At 43.0% G+C, this 19,469-nt stretch overlaps 1 protein-coding gene across 3 annotated transcripts in view; it reads right to left on the bottom strand.

Moving 5' to 3' along the window:
* The window catches only part of LOC118386654 (solute carrier family 35 member F6-like), a 379,817-nt gene extending 360,660 nt beyond the window's left edge, over positions 1-19,157 (bottom strand). For all 3 annotated transcript variants that reach the window (XR_008140652.1, XR_008140653.1, XM_035774371.2), the window contains exons 1-5: positions 18,907-19,157; positions 5,626-5,698; positions 5,285-5,456; positions 4,390-4,605; positions 835-945 (exon numbers count right to left, since the gene is read on the bottom strand). Coding sequence is in view for 1 of the 3 variants with exons in the window: in XM_035774371.2 (XP_035630264.1) it covers positions 835-945; positions 4,390-4,605; positions 5,285-5,456; positions 5,626-5,698; positions 18,907-18,983 (649 nt within the window). In the remaining 2 variants the exon portion in view is untranslated. The remainder of the gene's footprint in view (positions 1-834; positions 946-4,389; positions 4,606-5,284; positions 5,457-5,625; positions 5,699-18,906) is intronic.
* Between the last annotated feature and the right edge of the window lie 312 nt (positions 19,158-19,469).

The raw sequence follows: 19,469 nt of genomic DNA, 5'->3' as shown, positions 1-19,469 counted from the left end.
GTAAAAAGTTCCGATTTTTTTCTTAGGCAAACGTGATGAACAAAACGGAGCGATTTCTCCTACACAAGTAATCTTTTTGGAAAAACTGAACATTTGCTATCTAACTGAGAGTCTCCTCATTGAAAACATCCGAAGTTCTTCAAAGGTAAATGATTTTATTTGAATGCTTTTCTTGTTTTTGTGAAAATGTTGCCTGCTGAATGCTAGGCTTAATGCTATGCTAGCTATCAATACTCTTACACAAATGCTTGTGTAGCTATGGTTGAAAAGCATATTTTGAACATCTGAGATGAGTGTTAAAAGGCTAAGCTTGTGAGCCAATATATTTATTTCATTTGCGATTTTCATGAATAGGAAACGTTGCGTTATGGTAATGTGCTTGAGGCTATGATTACGCTCCTGGATATGGGATTGCTCGTTGCTAGAGGTTAAGTTGTAATTATTATTTTGGGTATAGGAGATGGGGACTTTTTTTTTCCCCCCCAAGAGTTCAGGGAGATCCAATATATTTTACTGAATGGAGGGGCATAACAAAAAAACATTCTCCAGAGGTCTGATTTTCTCCAGGTATCTCGCATTATAAATCATGTACGTAATGATCTACAAACATTAGCACCATCTCAAGTACGAAATGGAGACACTTTTTTCTGTTGAAATAAATTAACAGAAATTGTTAAATAGGTCATTAAGTACTACCTACACATCTGATTATTATGCTTGTGTTTCTTAAGAGTGTACAGGTTAAACATTATTGTTACATTCTGTACATGGAGTTATACATTAACCAAATGCACACAGCCGTCCTATGTATACAGTATGTTCACTGTACCGTACCTTCAGTGCCCACTGCCCGTAAAGGATGAACATCATGCTTGTAGACAAACTTCTCCTCCAGAACCATCTGGACAGCAGCAATGACCTGGGCCATGATGATCAGAAGGTCACCTTAGGGTTAGAAGAGACGGGTAAGGCCTTTGCACGGCAGTTCCTCATTGGACATTTATTTTAGCAAGATGTTGCTGGTGTGGGAAAACCAGTCTCTGTAGAAACAAGTCGTTGGCCCTGTTTGAATACCATTCAAATGTATCCTTCCCATTTTCCTTGAGGTAATCACTGATCAGATGTGACTGGACTGGTGAAATAACTGCTCTGTTAAGCTTGCTTTCAACTACCCAATCATAAGTTAGATCCGTAATCAATTCAAGTGAGGAAGGAGGGAAAGATATATTCTAAGACAGTGGTTGGTAAACACTGTTCTAAGAGTATTTGAACAGGGCCCTACCTTTGTCACTGTAAGTGCCCACTCATTATCCTCTTAACAATGAGTATGTTAACATGCACAGTAATAATGTAAGATTAAACTGATTATGGCAGTAGGCAGAGTAGGGCTGACAACATTTAGTTGACTGGTCGATTGTTTGATCAAGATTTGTTTTTAGTCGAGCAGCGGCAAATAAATAAATAAAAATATATATACCGTGGGGAGAACAAGTATTTGATACACTGACGATTTTGCAGGTTTTCCTACTTACAAAGCATGTAGAGGTCTGTAATTTTACATCAAAGGTACACTTCAACTGTGAGAGACGGAATCTAAAACAAAAATCCAGAAAATCACATTGTATGATTTTTTTAAAGTAATTCATTTGCATTTTATTGTATGACATAAGTATTTGATACATAAGAAAAGCAGAACTTAATATTTGGTACAGAAACCTTTGTTTGCAATTACAGAGATCATACGTTTCCTGTAGTTCTTGAACAGGTTTGCATACACTGCAGCAGGGATTTTGGCCCACTCTTTCATACAGACCTTCTCCAGATCCTTCAGGTTTCGGGGCTGTCGCTGGGCAATACGAACTTTCAGCTCCCTCCAAACAGCAATTTTCTATTGGGTTCAGGTCTGGAGACTGGCTAGGCCACTCCAGGACCTTGAGATGCTTCTTACGGAGCCACTCCTTAGTTGCCCTGGCTGTGTGTTTCGGGTCGTTGTCATGCTGGAAGACCCAGCCACGACCCATCTTCAATGTTCTTACTGAGGGAAGGAGGTTGTTGGCCAAGATCTTGCGATACATGGCCCCATCCATCCTCCCTTCAATACAGTGCAGTCGTCCTGTCCCCTTTGCAGAAAAGCATCCCCAAAGAATGATGTTTCCACCTCCATGCTTCAGTTGGGATGGTGTTCTTGGGGTTGTACTCATCCTTCTTCCTCCAAACACGGCGAGTGGAGTTTAGACCAAAAAGCTCTATTTTTGTCTCATCAGACCACATGACCATCTCCCATTCCTCCTCTGGATCATCCAGATGGTCATTGGCAAACTTCAGACGGGCCTGGACATGGGTTGACTTGAGCAGGGGGACCTTGCGTGTGCTGTAAGATTTTAATCCATGACGGCGTAGTGTGTTACTAATGGTTTTCTTTGAGCCTGTGGTCCCAGCTCTCTTCAGGTCATCGACCAGGTCCTACCGTGTAGTTCTGGGCTGATCCCTCACCTTCCTCATGATCATTGATGCCCCACGAGGTGAGATCTTGCATGGAGCCCCAGACCGAGGGTGATTGACTGTCATCTTGAACTTCTTCCATTTTCTAATAATTGCGCCAACAGTTGTTGCCTTCTCACCAAGCTGCTTGCCTTATTGTCCTGTAGCCCATCCCAGCCTTGTGAAGGTCTACAATTTTATCACTGATGTCCTTACACAGCTCTCTAGTCTTGGCCATTGTGGAGAGGTTGGAGTCTGTTTGATTGAGTGTGTGGACAGGTGTCTTTTATACAGGTAACGAGTTCAAACAGGTGCAGTTAATACAGGTAATGGGTGGAGAACAGGAGGGCTCCTTAAAGAAAAAACTAACAGGTCTGTGAGAGCCAGAATTCTTACTGGTTGGTAGGTGATCAAATACTTATGTCATGCAATACAATGCAAATGAATTACTTAAATTATTCAATGTGATTTTCTGGATTTTTGTTTTAGATTCCGTCTCTCACAGTTGAAGTGTCCCTATGATAAAAAAAATTACAGACCTCTACATGCTTTGTAAGTAGGAAACACTGCCGATTTTGCAGGTTATCAAATACTTTTTCTCCCCACTGTGTGTGTGTGTGTGTGTGTGTGTATATGTGTATGTAAAAGTATTTAGTCAGCCACCAATTGTGCAAGTTCTCCCACTTAAAAAGATGAGAGGCCTGTAATTTATCATAGGTACACTACAACTATGACAGGCAAAATGAGAAAAAAAATCCAGAAAATCACATTGTAGGATTTTTAATGAATTTATTTGCAAATTATGGCGGAGCGCACAACCAAGGCTACACTTGTGAGGAAAAGTTCTCGGTTTATTATATTTCATTTATGAGTTGTCAATTTATTTATTGTCTTTTGTTTGGAGCGCTCCTGTCAATCTTGAGTAAGGACACGCACCTGATTACGCATGGCCCTGGGCCTACGCTACCTGGCCTGCGCACAAATGTAGGCTTATAAATGTGCCCATTTGGCAATCTGATACTATTTCTGATTGTCTTAACTCACCATCACCATGGAGTCATTTTTTCTTCGCCTCAAAAAGCAAGTCAACTAAGTCTATTTTTACATGAGAATGACAATAGTTCCTCAACGTAGCCTATTTGAAAATGCTCTCCCTTTTGATAACCACTCAGCATGAAAGGGTAAAAAAAATGGTATGTTCTGATCTGGTAGAAATGTCATAAAAAAGGCCTATATCTTATATCTTGTGCAAATAGCCTATAGCTGTGTCTGTCTGTCCGGAGCTCACTGGAGCAGGAAACTCTAAGGGCCCAGAATATTTCATACAATGTTGCAAGTTTGCTAGCATGAGCTTCAGGCCGGACCCAAGTTAATAGTTGACACAATGTTCAAGTTCCTTGCAGACAGGCCATGCATAGCCAATGTGATTTATAGGATATTTTATACCTGTGCACTGCAATGTTTTTATTTGTTGGCTTGATGTAGGCAATTTTTACATGTATTTGATCTGCGCACATCCCACGCAAGCTTTCTTCTTTTGCACAAGTATATTGAGTTTGGAAAAACTGGATGTATTCATCTTAGAAATACTTTTCACAAACAAACTTCATATGTCTGAACTCAGACTCAAATAGGCTTCACAAAAATAACCTGTTCGCTGTGGTAAAATGTTTATTGTGATTGGTGATTTTCTACATTTATCAAAGTCCCATCAGGTAGCCTGTTTTCCGATGTGTCCATGTAAACAGGATTAAGGAAATTGTTCTCCTTGCAAAGCATGTAAACATTTAAAATCAAACTATTATATTAATCTGACTATTCACAATAATTGTATTATTGTGTGAATGAAACCATACTCATTGTGTTCTACAAGTATCCGCTTCCAACCCACCATTCTCTCAACCTTACCAGTGATGACCTCGCTAAGTTTGTGAGAGTCGTCCTTGTGTCCGCTCATGAAGTCAGCCAGGCCCACCACTATCAACCCCAGGATGGTGATGAGGATGCCTGTCCACTGACTGGCTACCAGGCGGCGCCCTAGGAAGGCCACCGAGAGCAGGCCTGTGAAGATGATCACTGCCCCGCGCAACATCTGGAAGCTGGAGGCGCTCGTCATGTTCAGAGCTGGGGAAGAGAGTCAGAGGGTCACAGACAGAGCTTGGTTCAAATAGGGCGGCAGGTATCCTAGCGGTTAATAGTGCTGTGCCAGTAACCGAAACATTACTGGTTCAAATCCCTGAGCCGACTAGGTGAAAGGCACTAACACTAAGTCGCTCTGGACAAGAGTGTCTGCTAAATGACTAGAATGTAAATAGGATTTCTTGTTTCAATATGTCTGCCCGGAGTGGCAAATGGACAGCAGTTGCACTTGGGACTATTCAATTGGTTCAACTGGCAATTAGTTCCAGGCAAAAGAAAGCAAATACTATTTGAACCCAGGTCTGCAGGCAGTCAGCACAAACTTTCACTATGACAATCTAGAGTTCTCAGATATTGTGTTCCAGTTCCTTAATAAAATGGAGGATTCATCACAGGAACTTCAAGTTCAATGGAAAAATGTGTTTAATTGTGTCCCTGACCATAATGTTACAGATAATTTTGACTTCCTTGCAGTTCTTGAAAAATACTTTTGAAGAATAGAACTTGGAAGCGCTTTTCGGTGTGAATTGTCACATTAAAATATTTTATATAAGGTACAAGGGAATTAAATGCCGGCTCAAGCAACGAGCAACATGCCCAGAAACCCTGGAGCGCACTGCAATACCAAATGAAGATAAATATCCTGGATGTAGGGGTCACGTACCAACATACATGATGGAGGTCGCGGTCATGTCACAGAGGGCAGGGGAAAGGAAAAGGAGGGGGTTGAAGCTCTGGCCCGTGTTCATCTTGGGCTCTGGTCTCCGTCTGTAGTGACAAAGCAGCATGTGGAAGACAGCCAGACAACTGAGCTCTCCCAGGAACATCCCTACGGCCTAGAGAGGAGAGGCAGAGGGGTAGAAAGAGAGAGAGGGGAGGCAGGAGTAACAGACACTGAGCAATAAAAAATAACTGACATTTAATCCATCCAAAATGTTGATAAAGACAAGTGATTAATTTAAGTCTTAGCTTACACACTATGTATTTTTATTTGAAAGACTGTACCTGTACAAATGGGTGGGCGAATGCGTGTTCAGGGGAGTCTTTACAACCCTTTGCGGAGAACATGTCAGCCCATCTGGAGGAGAAGAGAACGTTGATTAAGTTTGCTCAAGAATGTCACACCAGGTCTCCCGAGTGGCGCAGTGGTCTAAGGCACTGCATCGCAGTGCTTGAGGTGTCATTACAGCCCCAGGTTCGATACCAGGCTATATCACAGCCAACCTTGACTGGGAGACCCATGAGGCGGCGCACAATTGGCCCAGCATTGTCCGGGTTAGGGGAGGGTTTAGCCGGCTGGGATTTCCTTGTCCCATCGCGCTCTAGCGACTCCTTGTGGCGGGCGAGGTGCCTGCAAGCTGACCTGGCCAGTTTGACAGTGTTTCCTCCAACACATTGGTGTGGCTGGCTTTCGGGTTATGTGAGCAGTGTGTCAAGAAGCAGTGCAGCTTGGAAGGGTTGTTTCAGAGGACGCAAGGCTCTCAACCTTTGCCTCTCCTGAGTCCATATGGGACAAGACAGTAACTGCCAATGAATTTGCAGTTTTTTTTGGTTGTGTTTCAGATTCATTTCAATTGGGGACAACATAATGGTTAAATAATGTAGCGTCATTTTGGAGTCACTTAATGTAAATAAAAATAGAATATGTTTAAATACTTCTATATTAATGTGGATGCTCCCATGATTACGGATAATCCTGAATGAATCGGCAATAATGATGAGTGAAAAAGCTACAGACACACATATCATACATATATACAGTGCATTCGGAGAGTATTCAGACCCCTTGACTTTCTCCACATTTTGTTACGTTACAGAAGTATTCTAAAATTGAATAAATCATTATTTTTTCCTCAATTTAAACACAATACCCCATTATGACAAAGCAAAAACAGGTTCATATTTTTTTTCAAATGTATTAAAAAAATAAAAATAAACTTATTTACATAAGTATTCAGACCCTTTGCTATGAGATTTGAAATTGAGCTCAGGTGCATCCTGTTTCCATTGATCATCCTTGAGATGTTTCTACAACTTGATTGGAGTCCACCTGTGGTAAATTCAATTGATAGGACATGATTTGGAAAGGCACACACCTGTCTATATAAGATCACACAGTTGACAGTGCATGGCAGAGCAAGCCATGAGGTTGAAAGAAAGAGCTCAGAGACAGGATTGGGTAATGGTAAATATCTGGGGAAGGGTACCAAAACATATCTGCAGCATTGAAGGACCCAAAGAACACAGTTGCCTCCATCATTCTTAAAAGGAAGAAGTTTGGAACCACCAAGACTCTTCCTAGAGCTGGCCACATGGCCAAACTGAGCAATCAGGGAGAAGGGCCTTGGTGAGGGAGGTGACCAAATACCCAATGGTCACTCTGACAGAGCTCCAGAGTTCCTCTATGGAGATGGGAGAACCTTCCAGAAGGACAACCATCTCTGGAGCACTCCACCAAATCAGGCCTTTATGGTAGAATGGCCAGACGGGAGCCACTCTTCAATCAAAGGCACATGACAGCCCACTTGGAGTTTGCCTAAAGGCCTCTCAGACCATGAGAAACAAGATTCTCTGGTCTGATGAAACCAAGATTGGACTCGTTGTCCTGAAGGCTAAGCGTCACGTCTGGATGAAACCTGGCACCATTTCTACGGTGAAGCATGGTGATGGCAGCATCATGCTGTGTGGATGTTTTTCAGCAGCAGGGACTGGGAGACTAGTCAGGATTGAGAGAAAGATGAACGGAGCGAAGTACAGAGAGATCCTTGATGAAAACTTGCAACAGAGTGCTCAGGACCTCAGCGATGCTCCCCTTCCAACCTGACAGAGCTTGAGAGGATCTGCAGAGAAGTGCAGAAGTGCAGGAAATACAGGTGTGCCAAGCTTGTAGCGTCATACCCAAGAAGATTCAAGTCAGTTATCGCTGTCAAAGGTTCGATTATTTAAAAAAAACATTTTTTTTAAATACAACAATCTGAAATTAACACTTATTTGAACTTAATATAATACATCAATAAAATCTCTTTAGCCTCAAGTAGATGATGAAACATTTTCAATTTGGTTTAAATAATGCAAAAACAAAGTGTTGGAGAAGAACGTAAAAGTGCAATATGTGCTATGTAAGAAAGCTAACGTTTCCCTCTCCGAGTTGGGCATCTCCGGCGCGGCCCACGCTTGATTGCGTCCTACCTGACAGGTCGCTCCTACCAGGTGGCGTGGCGAGAATCTGTCTCCTCACCACGCGCTCTCACCACTGGTGTCCCCCAGGGCTCTGTTCTAGGCCCTCTCCTATTCTCGCTATACACCAAGTCACTTGGCTCTGTCATAACCTCACATGGTCTCTCCTATCATTGCTATGCAGACGACACACAATTAATCTTCTCCTTTCCCCCTTCTGATGACCAGGTGGCGAATCGCATCTCTGCATGCCTGGCAGACATATCAGTGTGGATGACGGATCACCACCTCAAGCTGAACCTCGGCAAGACGGAGCTGCTCTTCCTCCCGGGAAGGACTGCCCGTTCCATGATCTCGCCATCACGGTTGACAACTCCATTGTGTCCTCCTCCCAGAGCGCTAAGAACCTTGGCGTGATCCTGGACAACACCCTGTCGTTCTCAACTAACATCAAGGCGGTGGCCCGTTCCTGTAGGTTCATGCTCTACAACATCCGCAGAGTACGACCCTGCCTCACACAGGAAGCGGCGCAGGTCCTAATCCAGGCACTTGTCATCTCCCGTCTGGATTACTGCAACTCGCTGTTGGCTGGGCTCCCTGCCTGTGCCATTAAACCCCTACAACTCATCCAGAACGCCGCAGCCCGTCTGGTGTTCAACCTTCCCAAATTCTCTCACGTCACCCCGCTCCTCCGCTCTCTCCACTGGCTTCCAGTTGAAGCTCGCATCCGCTACAAGACCATGGTGCTTGCCTACGGAGCTGTGAGGGGAACGGCACCTCAGTACCTCCAGGCTCTGATCAGGCCCTACACCCAAACAAGGGCACTGCGTTCATCCACCTCTGGCCTGCTCGCCTCCCTACCACTGAGGAAGTACAGTTCCCGCTCAGCCCAGTCAAAACTGTTCGCTGCTCTGGCTCCCCAATGGTGGAACACACTCCCTCACGACGCCAGGACAGCAGAGTCAATCACCACCTTCCGGAGACACCTGAAACCCCACCTCTTTAAGGAATACCTAGGATAGGATAAAGTAATCCTTCTCACCCCCCTTAAAAGATTTAGATGCACTATTGTAAAGTGGCTGTTCCACTGGATGTCATAAGGTGAATGCACCAATTTGTAAGTCGCTCTGGATAAGAGCGTCTGCTAAATGACTTAAATGTAAATGTATGTAAATGTTTCAGTTCCTTGCTCAGAACATGAGAACATATGAAAGCTGGTGGTTCCTTTTAACATGAGTCTTCAATATTCCCAGGTAAGAAGTTTTAGGTTGTAGTTATTATAGGACTATTTCCCTCTATACCATTTGCATTTCATTAACGTTTGACTATTGGATGTTCTTATAGGCACTTTAGTATTGCCAGTGTAACAGTATAGCTTCCGTCCCTCTCTTCGCTCCTCCCTGGGCTCGAACCAGCAACACAACGACAACAGCCACCACATCGAAGCAGTGTTACCCATGCAGAGCAAGGAAAACAACCACCCCAAGGCTCAGAGCGAGTGAAGTTTGAAATGCTATTAGCACGCGCTAAGGAGCCAGCCATTTCACTTCGGTCACACCAGCCTCATCTCGGGAGTTGATAGGTTTGAAGTCATAAACAGCACAATGCTTGACGCACATCGAAGAGCTGCTGGCAAAACGCACGAAAGTGCTGTTTAAATGAATGTTTACGCGCATGCTTCTGCCTACCACCGCTCAGTCAGATACTTAGATACTTGTATGCTCAGTCAGATTATATGCAACACAGGACACGCTAGATAATATCTAGTAATATCATCAACCATGTGTAGTTAACTAGTGATTATGATTATGATTAATTGTTTTTTTTAAAGATAAGTTTAATGCTAGCTAGCAACTTACCTTGGCTTACTGCATTTTCGTAACAATGTGCAATGAGAGAGAGGCAGGTCGTTATTGCATTGGACTAGTTAACTGTAAGATTGCAAGATTGGAACCCCCGAGCTGACAAGGTGAAAATCTGTCTTTCTGCCACTGAACGAGGCAGTTAACCCACCGTTCCTAGGCCGTCATTGTAAATAAGAATGTGTTCTTTAACCTCTTCGAGATAGGGGGCGCTCTTAATTTTTGGATAAAAAACGTTCCCGTTTTAAAAAAGATATTTTGTCATGAAAAGATGCTCGAATATGCATGGAATTGACAGCTTTGGAAAGACAAAACTCTGACGTTTCCAAAACTGCAAAGATATTATCTGTGAGTGCCCCAGAACTAATGCTACAGGTGAAACCAAGATGAAGTTTCATATTGGAAATGCCCCAGATTCTGAAGGCGCTGTGTTCCAATGTCTCCTTATATGGCTGTCAATGCGCCAGGAATGAGCCTGCCCTTTGTGTCGTTTCTCCAAGGTGTCTGCAGCATTGTGACGTGTTTGTAGGCATATCATTGGAAGATTGACCATAAGATGGTGTCCCGCGGTGTCCTGTGTCGAAATTATTGCGTAATCTGTAGGTCCATGCGCGTTCCATTTCTTCAGAAGAGAAAGTCAACTGCCACGAAGGATTTATCGTCGATAGATATGTGAAAAACACCTTGAGGATTGATTCTAAACATCGGTTTGCCATGTTTCTGTCGATATTGTGGAGTTAATTTGGAAAAAAGTTTGCGTTTTAATGACTTTTTTTTTTCTTACCCTAAGGTGATGAACAAAACAGAGCGATTTGTCAACACAAATAATATTTTTTGCAAAAACGGAACATTTGCTATCTAACTGAGAGTCTCCTCATTGAAAACATCTGAAGTTCTTCAAAGGTAAATGATTTTATTTGAATCCTTTTCTGGTTTTTGTGAAAATGTTGCATGCTGAAAGCCAGGCATAATCCTATGCTAGGCTATCAATACTGTTACACAAATGCTTGTTTAGCTATGGTTCAAAAGCATATTTTGAAAATCTGAGATGACAGTGTTGTTAACAAAAGGCTAAGCTTGAGAGCAAATAGATTAATTTAATTTCATTTGCAATTTTCATGAATAGTTAACGTTGTGTTATGCTAATGAGCTTGCGGATAGATTTACACAATCCGGGATACAGGTTTTTTTCGTAGCTAAACGTGACGCAGAAAACGGAGCGATTTGTCCTAAACAAATAATCTTTCAGGAAAAACTGAACATTTGCTATCTGAGAGTCTCCTCATTGAAAACATCTGAAGTTCTTCAAAGGTAAATGATTTTATTTGAATGCTTTTCTGTTTTTTGTGAAAATGTTGCCTGCTGAATGCTAATGCTAAATGCTATGCTAAATGCTACGCTAGCTGTCAATACTGTTACACAAATGCTTGTTTTGCAATGGTTGAGAAGCATATTTTGAAAATCTGAGATGACAGTGTTGTTAAGAAAAGGCTAAGCTTGAGAGCAAATAGATTAATTTAATTGAATTTGCGATTTTCATGAATAGTTAACGTTGCGTTATGGTAATGATCTTGAGGCTGTAGTCACGATACCGGATCCGGGATGGCTCGACGCAAGAAGTTAACTGACTTGCCTAGTTAAATGAAGATTAATCGGTCGACCTCTAGTCTGAATACTTATGTAATTATTTATAATAAATTTGCAAAAGTGTCTAAAATCCTGTTTTTGCTTTGTCATTATTGGCACGCCCTGATCTGTTTCACCTGTCCTTGTGCTTATCTCCACACCCTCCAGGTATCGTTTTCTGTCTGTCGGTGCCAGTTCTTCTTGTTTGTTCAAGCCTAATAGTGTTTTGTGTCTCAGCTCCTGCTTTTTCCAGTTTCTCTTTTCTCGCCCACCTGGTTTTGACCCTTGCATGTCCTGACTCCGAACCCGCCTGCCTGACCACTCTGCCTGACCCTGAGCCTGCCTGCTGTCCTGTACCTTTGCTCCTACTCTGGATTATTGACCCCTGCCTGCCTTGACCTGTCATTTTCCTGCCCCTGTTGTTACAATAAACATTTACTTCACACAGTCTGCACTTGGGTCTTACCTTGATCCCTGATAATTATGGGGTATTGTGTGTAGATTGATGAGGAAAAAACATAATTTAAATCAATTTTAGAATAAGGCTGTAATTTAAGAAAATGTGGAAAAAGTCAAGGGATCTGAATTCTTTCCGAATGCATTGTACATACAGAAATACAGAAATCTTGACTTTTCACATTTTGTTTCGTTACAGCCTTATTCGAAAATGGATCAAATTATTTTCCTCCCCTAATCAATCTACATACATGTTGCTAGGGACTCTCCTGGAAGAAGCTAGCTAGCTTACAAAGAATAACAAAAAATATCTAGTTAACAGAAGAAAGGAAGACAAAATAAGGACAAAAGAAGGACAGAAGAAAAAGGAAAAGAAAGAGGACAACAAAGTGAAACAGTCAGCACTTCTATTGCAACTTCGTATTTCGTCGTCCTAACGTAGTCTACACTGCTATCTGCCCAGCAGCTAGCCAGCTAGCAAACGTCCACCGTCTACCGAATAGCAGCACTGTAGAAACTATTACACTCAACTGAACGACTTGATTAGTGTAGTGTTAGCTAGCTACATAGTTGTCTTTGCTGTCTTCGTATCCAAGATAATTGTGTAGTTTAGAGCGTGTAGTCTTAGAGTGATTATCTTAATTTACCGAGGTTAGCTATCCAGCTATTTGTCGTCCTTAACGTAGGAGACACTGCTAGCTAAGAACAGCTAGCCAACGTCTACTGAATAGAACTTCCGCACTCAACAACCCGGTCGCATTCTGCTTCGCTCCACAGGTAGTATCACATTTTCATTTCATTTCATTACAGCACAACGGTTTGATTTGTTTGATCGTAGCTAACTACATAGCCGTCTGTGTATCAAAGATAATTGTGTAGTCTAGAGCGATTTTCTAGGTTAGCTAGCCAGCTATTGTCGTTCTTTTAACGTAACGTAACGTAATCAACACTGCTAGCTAGCCAGCTAGCCCCGAATAGCAGCACTGTAGAAACTATTACACTCAACGGAACGACTTGATTAGTGTAGTGTCAACAACGCAGCCACTGCCAGCTAGCCTACTTCAGCAGTACTGTATCATTTTAATCATTTTAGTCAATAAGATTCTTGCTACGTAAGCAACTTTCTGAACATTCGAGACGTGTAGTCCACTTGTCATTCCAATCTCCTTGCATTAGCGTAGCCTCTTCTGTAGCCTGTCAACTATGTGTCTGTCTATCCCTGTTATCTCGTCTCTGCACAGACCATACAAACGCTCCACACCGCGTGGCCGCGCCACCTAATCTGGTGGTCCCAGCGCGCACGACCCACGTGGAGTTCCAGGTCTCCGGTAGCCTCTGGAACTGCCGATCTGCGGCCAACAAGGCAGAGTTCATCTCAGCCTATGCCTCCCTCCAGTCCCTCGACTTCTTGGCACTGACGGAAACATGGATCACCACAGATTGCTACTCCTACTGCTCTCTCTTCGTCCGCCCACGTGTTCTCGCACACCCCGAGAGCTTCTGGTCAGCGGGGTGGTGGCACCGGGATCCTCATCTCTCCCAAGTGGCCATTCTCTCTTTCTCCCCTTACCCATCTGTCTATCGCCTCCTTTGAATTTCATGCTGTCACAGTTACCAGCCCTTTCAAGCTTAACATCCTTATCATGTATCGCCCTCCAGGTCCCCTCGGAGAGTTCATCAATGAGCTTGATGTCTTGATAAGCTCCTTTCCTGAGGACGGCTCACCTCTCACAGTTCTGGGCGACTTTAACCTCCCCACGTCTACCTTTGACTCATTCCTCTCTGCCTCCTTCTTTCCACTCCTTTCCTCTTTTGACCTCATCCTCTCACCTTCCCCCTACTCACAAGGCAGGCAATACGCTCGACCTCATCTTTACTAGATGCTGTTCTTCCACTAACCTCATTGCAACTCCCTCCAAGTCTCCGACCACTACCTTGTATCCTTTTCCCTCTCGCTCTCATCCAACACTTCCCACACTGCCCCTACTCGGATGGTATCGCGCCGTCCCAACCTTCGCTCTCTCTCCCCGCTACTCTCTCCTCTTCCATCCTATCATCTCTTCCCTCTGCTCAAACCTTCTCCAACCTATCTCCTGATTCTGCCTCCTCAACCCTCCTCTCCTCCCTTTCTGCATCCTTTGACTCTCTATGTCCCCTATCTTCCAGGCCGGCTCGGTCCTCCCTCCCGCCTCCGTGGCTCGACGACTCATTGCGACTCACAGAACAGGGCTCCGGGCAGCCGAGCGGAAATAGGAAAATCTGCCTCCCTGCGGACCTGGCATCCTTTCGCTCCCTCCTCTCTACATTTTCCTCCTCTGTCTCTGCTGCTAAAGCCACTTTCTACCACTCTAAATTCCAAGCATCTGCCTCTAACCCTAGGAAGCTCTTTGCCACCTTCTCCTCCCTCCTGAATCCTCCTCCCCTCCCCCTCTCTGCAGATGACTTCGTCAACCATTTTGAAAAGAAGGTCGACGACATCCTGATCCTCGTTTGCTAAGTCAAACGACACCGGGTTCTGCTCACACTGCCCTACCCTGTGCTCTGACCTCTTTCTCCCCTCTCTCTCCAGATGAAATCTTGCGTCTTGGAAACAACCTACCCTATCCCCTCCTCTCTTCTCCAGACCATTTCCGGAGACCTTCTCCCTTACCTCACCTGCTCATCAACTCATCCCCTGACCGCTGGCTACGTCCCTTCCGTCTTCAAGAAAAAAAAAACCTTTGTAAACAACTACAGACCAATCCCTTCTTTCTTTTCTCTCCAAAACTCTTGAACGTGCCGTCCTTGGCCAGCTCTCCCGCTATCTCTCTCAGAATGACCTTCTTGATCCAAATCAGTCAGGTTTCAAGACTAGTCATTCAACTGAGAATCACGGAGGCGCTCCGTACTGCTAAAGCTAACTCTCTCTCCTCTGCTCTCATCCTTCTAGACCTATCGGCTGCCTTCGATACTGTGAACCATCAGATTCCTCTCCACCCTTTGGGCATCTCCGGCGCGGCCCACGCTTGAACACAGGTCGCTTAAATCTGTCTCCTCACCACACGCTCTCAATTGGTGTCCCCCAGGGCTCTGTTCTATTCTCGCTATACACCAAGTCAATAACCTCACATGGTCTCTCCTATCATTGCTATGCATTAATATGACCAGGTGGCAAATCTCTGCATGTGGCAGACAAAGTGTGGATGACATCACCACCTCAAGCTGAACCTCGGCAAGACGGAGCTGCTCTTCCTCCCGGGAAGGACTGCCCGTTCCATGATCTCGCCATCACGGTTGACAACTCCATTGTGTCAGAGCGCTAAGAACCTCTTGGACAACACCCTGTCGTTCTCAACTAACATCATGCTCTAGGCGGTGTCACACAGGAAGCGGCGCAGGTCCCAATCCAGGCACTGTCAGTCTGGATTCTGCAACTGCTGGGCTACACACATCCAGAATTATGGCACTCAAACTGAATTCCCAAGTTCTCTCACGTCACCCCGCTCCTCCGCTCTCCACTGGCTTCCCAGTTGAAGCTCGCATCCGCTACAAGACCATGGTGCTTGCCTACGGAGCTCCCCTAAGGCTCTGATCAGGCCCTACAACCAAACAAGGGCACTGCGTTCATCCACCTCTGGCCTGCTCGCCTCCCTACCACTGAGGAAGTACAGTTCCCCGCTCAGCCCAGTCAAAACTGTTCGCTGCTCTGGCTCCCCAATGGTGGAACACACTCCCTCACGACGCCAGGACAGCGGAGTCAATCACCACCTTCCGGAGACACCTGAAACCCCACCTCTTTAAGGAATACCTAGGATAGGATAAAGTAATCATTCTCACCCCCCTCCTTAAAAGATTTAGATGCACTATTGTAAAGTGGCTGTTCCACTGGATGTCATAAGGTGAATGCACCAATTTGTAAGTCAAAAGCGTCTGCTAAATGACTTAAATGTAATGTAAATGTACATTACCTTAATGATGAAGCAAAAACAGTTGGATTTTTACTCAGTACTTTGTTAAAGCACAGGGTAGGCTGTCATTGTAAATAATAATTTGTTCTTAACTGACTTGCCTAGTTAAGTAAAGTTTAAAAAAAATAACATTTAGAAAAATTGCACTTAATATGCGTTTCAAGGTTATGGATGAGAAAGTTAACTTAACATTTCCAAATGTTTGTCAGTTGTTTGCTGCTTTGTGATCTATTAACAGCAAGGGTTGCATTAAATAGGCTCTATTTTTTTACTGATGCATTTAGCAATATTCAATTCATACGCACAAAAGCATTCACTGTGAAAGTTGATAAGCTATATATGAATGGCCTACATGCAGCACTTAGTTCAATTTATCAAATCAGTTATTGCTTTGTGCCAACCGCGAGCAACACCTGTCTAACTCAGACATAAAAAAACAGTAGGTTATTCTATCTGTAATTTTTACACTCCTGCCATGTAGAAATTACTGACATAGCAGAAAAATACAAATGTGGTGTTTTGTGCTTGTGCACATAATTATATTACCCGACCTCCCCCAATAAGACTAATCCCATCCAAATAGGGCATATCACATCAGACAGCAAAATGGATGCAGAAGACATGACAAATAAACTTGAAATGGGGGAATGTTTACTCATTGCTCAGGAGGTAAAGGGAAAGTCAGATGTGTGGAATACATGTCTTGCTGTGGAAAATACTGGAGATCAATAAAAAGGTGAGGAGCAAGCTCTATGTGCATATTATGTGTTCCAAACAGGTGCTGTATAGATTACAATATAATTTCTGACCATTTGGAACAATGTAAAGACTAAATTAATTCTAAGCATACCAGAGGTAGCGTAGCCTAGTGGTTAGAGCATTGGACTAGTAACCGGAAGGTTGAGGTTGCGAGTTCAAACCCCCGAGCTGACAAGGTACAAATCTGTCGTTCTGCCCCTGAACAGGCAGTTAACCCACTGTTCCCAGGCCATTATTGAAAATAAGAATATGTTCTTAACTGACTTGCCTGGTTAAATAAAGGTAAAATTAGAAAGAGAGTTTTTTCAAGCCTTTATTACAGCAAAGACTAAAAACCGTCGCATTCATTTGCGAATGCAATTTCCAAAATGGAACTGTTTATTTATTGATTAAGCAAATTATTCAAGGCTCGCTTTGTTTTATTTTAAAACTAAAATGCTTGATTGAATTTCAAATCATGAATGACTCGAATGCTGTATGACATGAACAAATTAATGATTGATACAGTAGCCTATATAAGTATTGAAATATAGGCCTAAGTAAGTTACGGTATTAAGACTAAACAGGATGTGCTTTTAGGCCTACAGCTCAGTGGTGGTTATACGAGGCTGCTATACTAAGCCTACTAATTATAATTACACTATTTATAATAGTAATAATAACAATAAGAAGATCAAGAAAAAGGAGCATGTTTATAAATATAAATTTTCTGACAATTTGGAACAGCCTAATAAACAAATCATCTTTGTTTTTTTACCAGATGTCTAGCCTGCATTTTCCGTACTTGACGCCCAAGTGCTTAGCTTTCAAATAGCTAAAAGCGAGCTTGTTGGAGAGTGTGTGTGTGAGTGTACTTCCGTTTGTACCACCGCATGGTAAAATGACACATGAGTTAAATATTGAACGCATGCGGTACACAGAATGCACCACAGCCTAGTGCGGTACCCCCAACAATGCGTTACTGACTGCTCTATTGACAATGAAAGACGTCCGCCGGAATGCAATGAGTTTGATGCATTGATGTCATCAGTCTCGTCTCTGCTCCACCCACACCGAACAGATTCCGATACGCTGTTTTGAGTTTTTATGCAACTTGGTGAATTTATTTATTAATATACATTTTTTTGTTCTATAATTATGTCCCCCCCCACTTCTAAAAGCAAAGTTGCGCCCCTGCAGAAACTGAACATCGAGCTCACAGAAAAATGGAATTCAAATGATTTTATAGATGTTGTTTAAAATTTAAAAAATACCCAACTTTTCCATTAATCGGTCAGCACGAGCACCTATTGGCTTTTATAGTCCAATAGGCCTAATCAGTAGAGGCATGACTGGCATGTGAGTGTTCTCCTTGCTGATTCAATAGAAGGGATGTAGTAGTCACAGTGCCACACAAAGTGATGATGCTGCCTTTTCCCCTCACACATCAGCAGATTGAGCTCCATATCACAAATATGCCCGATTGAGTCACTGGTTATTGACAAAAGTTATCTCTTGATCTGAACACATTTGACATTCACACACTGCCAAGTCTTTAACACAGTTGGTCAAATCAACTCAAAGGGTCTTCACAAATTACCCCTAAAAATAAATAAAATAAATTCTAAACAACAAACAACTGTTCTCAGCTCAAGATAACATTCTCCTCAGTGAAGCGCAGACAGTGAAGGGTTTGGTTTCAGGTGACTGCCCTGGTAAGAAGTACCAAAAAGTGGATGAAACTTGATCTCTCTATTTGCTACATTGACTCATTTCACTGAGCAAGAGCAACCATGTGTAACATACAGTATCCATATTAAGGGACTTTTGCCAGACTAGACCACATCTTTGACAAAATGTTAAAGTTGATTAGGTGTCATTTCCACATGACATAAAAAAGCAGAGTAGCAGAACTACCACCTGTAACCCCAATCCACATCCTATTTTGCATGACAGCAAAATAAGTTAAACTGCTGTAATTTACAGAAGTCAATTTAGAGTCGTGTCTGTTTTGTGGCACAAAGCCAGTGATTTGCTGAGACAGCAGTGTCCTGCATTTCATGACATGACAAGACATGAATCAACAGTGACGCAAGGCAAATGTGAAAGGTTTCCTTGTCTGGCATTTTGTCGAATGTCTAGCAATTTCCCCATTTCAAATGTAATCATACATTACAATTGACAGCTGTAATTAAACTTACAGAATATCATTATCAACCATGCTTGATTGTATGAAAAGGTATTTACAAAGATGGTGGAAATATTTACTTTCCCAAATTAAAGATACCATATGAATCGCCAATTTAGACAACTGTTGATACAAATATATTGAGGAACAACTCTGTTTACCAGGAATAGTGCAATAAATATGAACAACATTTCAGCCTGAATCTTGATGGTCAAACACGCATTACATTCGCGTTGGCTACATTGTAAACACGGTGTCATCAATGGACAACATAATTGAAGCGTTCACTTACTTTGCTGATAGAGTGTTGATAGAGCCGGTTGTGAGCATAAGACCCGCAAGAAAGAGTTGATACTTTGTCCAAGCCATGTTGGACGTGCGAGGATATAATATACAATAACTAGAAACTTTGTTTCAAACCCAGCGAGATGTTTACCAGCAACCTTGTGCACTCTATCTGCCTACAAAAATCACGTGACTTTGAGTGTCAGCTGACTGAGTGCGCACAAGCAGTGAAAGGATGGTTTCTGGCTCGTGGGGCATTTTGGCCCTGAATGATGCCTGAAATGCAACCCTGTCTCCAACGGAGTAGGTTACTTTTTGAAGACACGGACTGCTTCTGTATGTGTATACTGTTTAATACAACGTAAAAAAGGCTTGTAATTGAACACACATGCTGGCAAAAAAATGTCCAGGCTTCTGCCTCCCTGTGACAATCAAGCCCCTCCTATGTCACTGCTCAACATTAACATTACACCACATCTCCCTTTCTGAAGAACAAAGGGTATATTACCTTTGTCACGGCAGGTCATAGGGGGATTTATTCTGCCCTTGTAAACCAGACCTGCTCCTAAC

Source organism: Oncorhynchus keta, chromosome 8, assembly GCF_023373465.1.
Source record: "Oncorhynchus keta strain PuntledgeMale-10-30-2019 chromosome 8, Oket_V2, whole genome shotgun sequence".
Lineage (NCBI taxonomy): Eukaryota > Metazoa > Chordata > Actinopteri > Salmoniformes > Salmonidae > Oncorhynchus > Oncorhynchus keta.
Note: the sequence above shows the minus strand (reverse complement) of the source record. Positions and strands in the feature narration are given on the sequence as shown.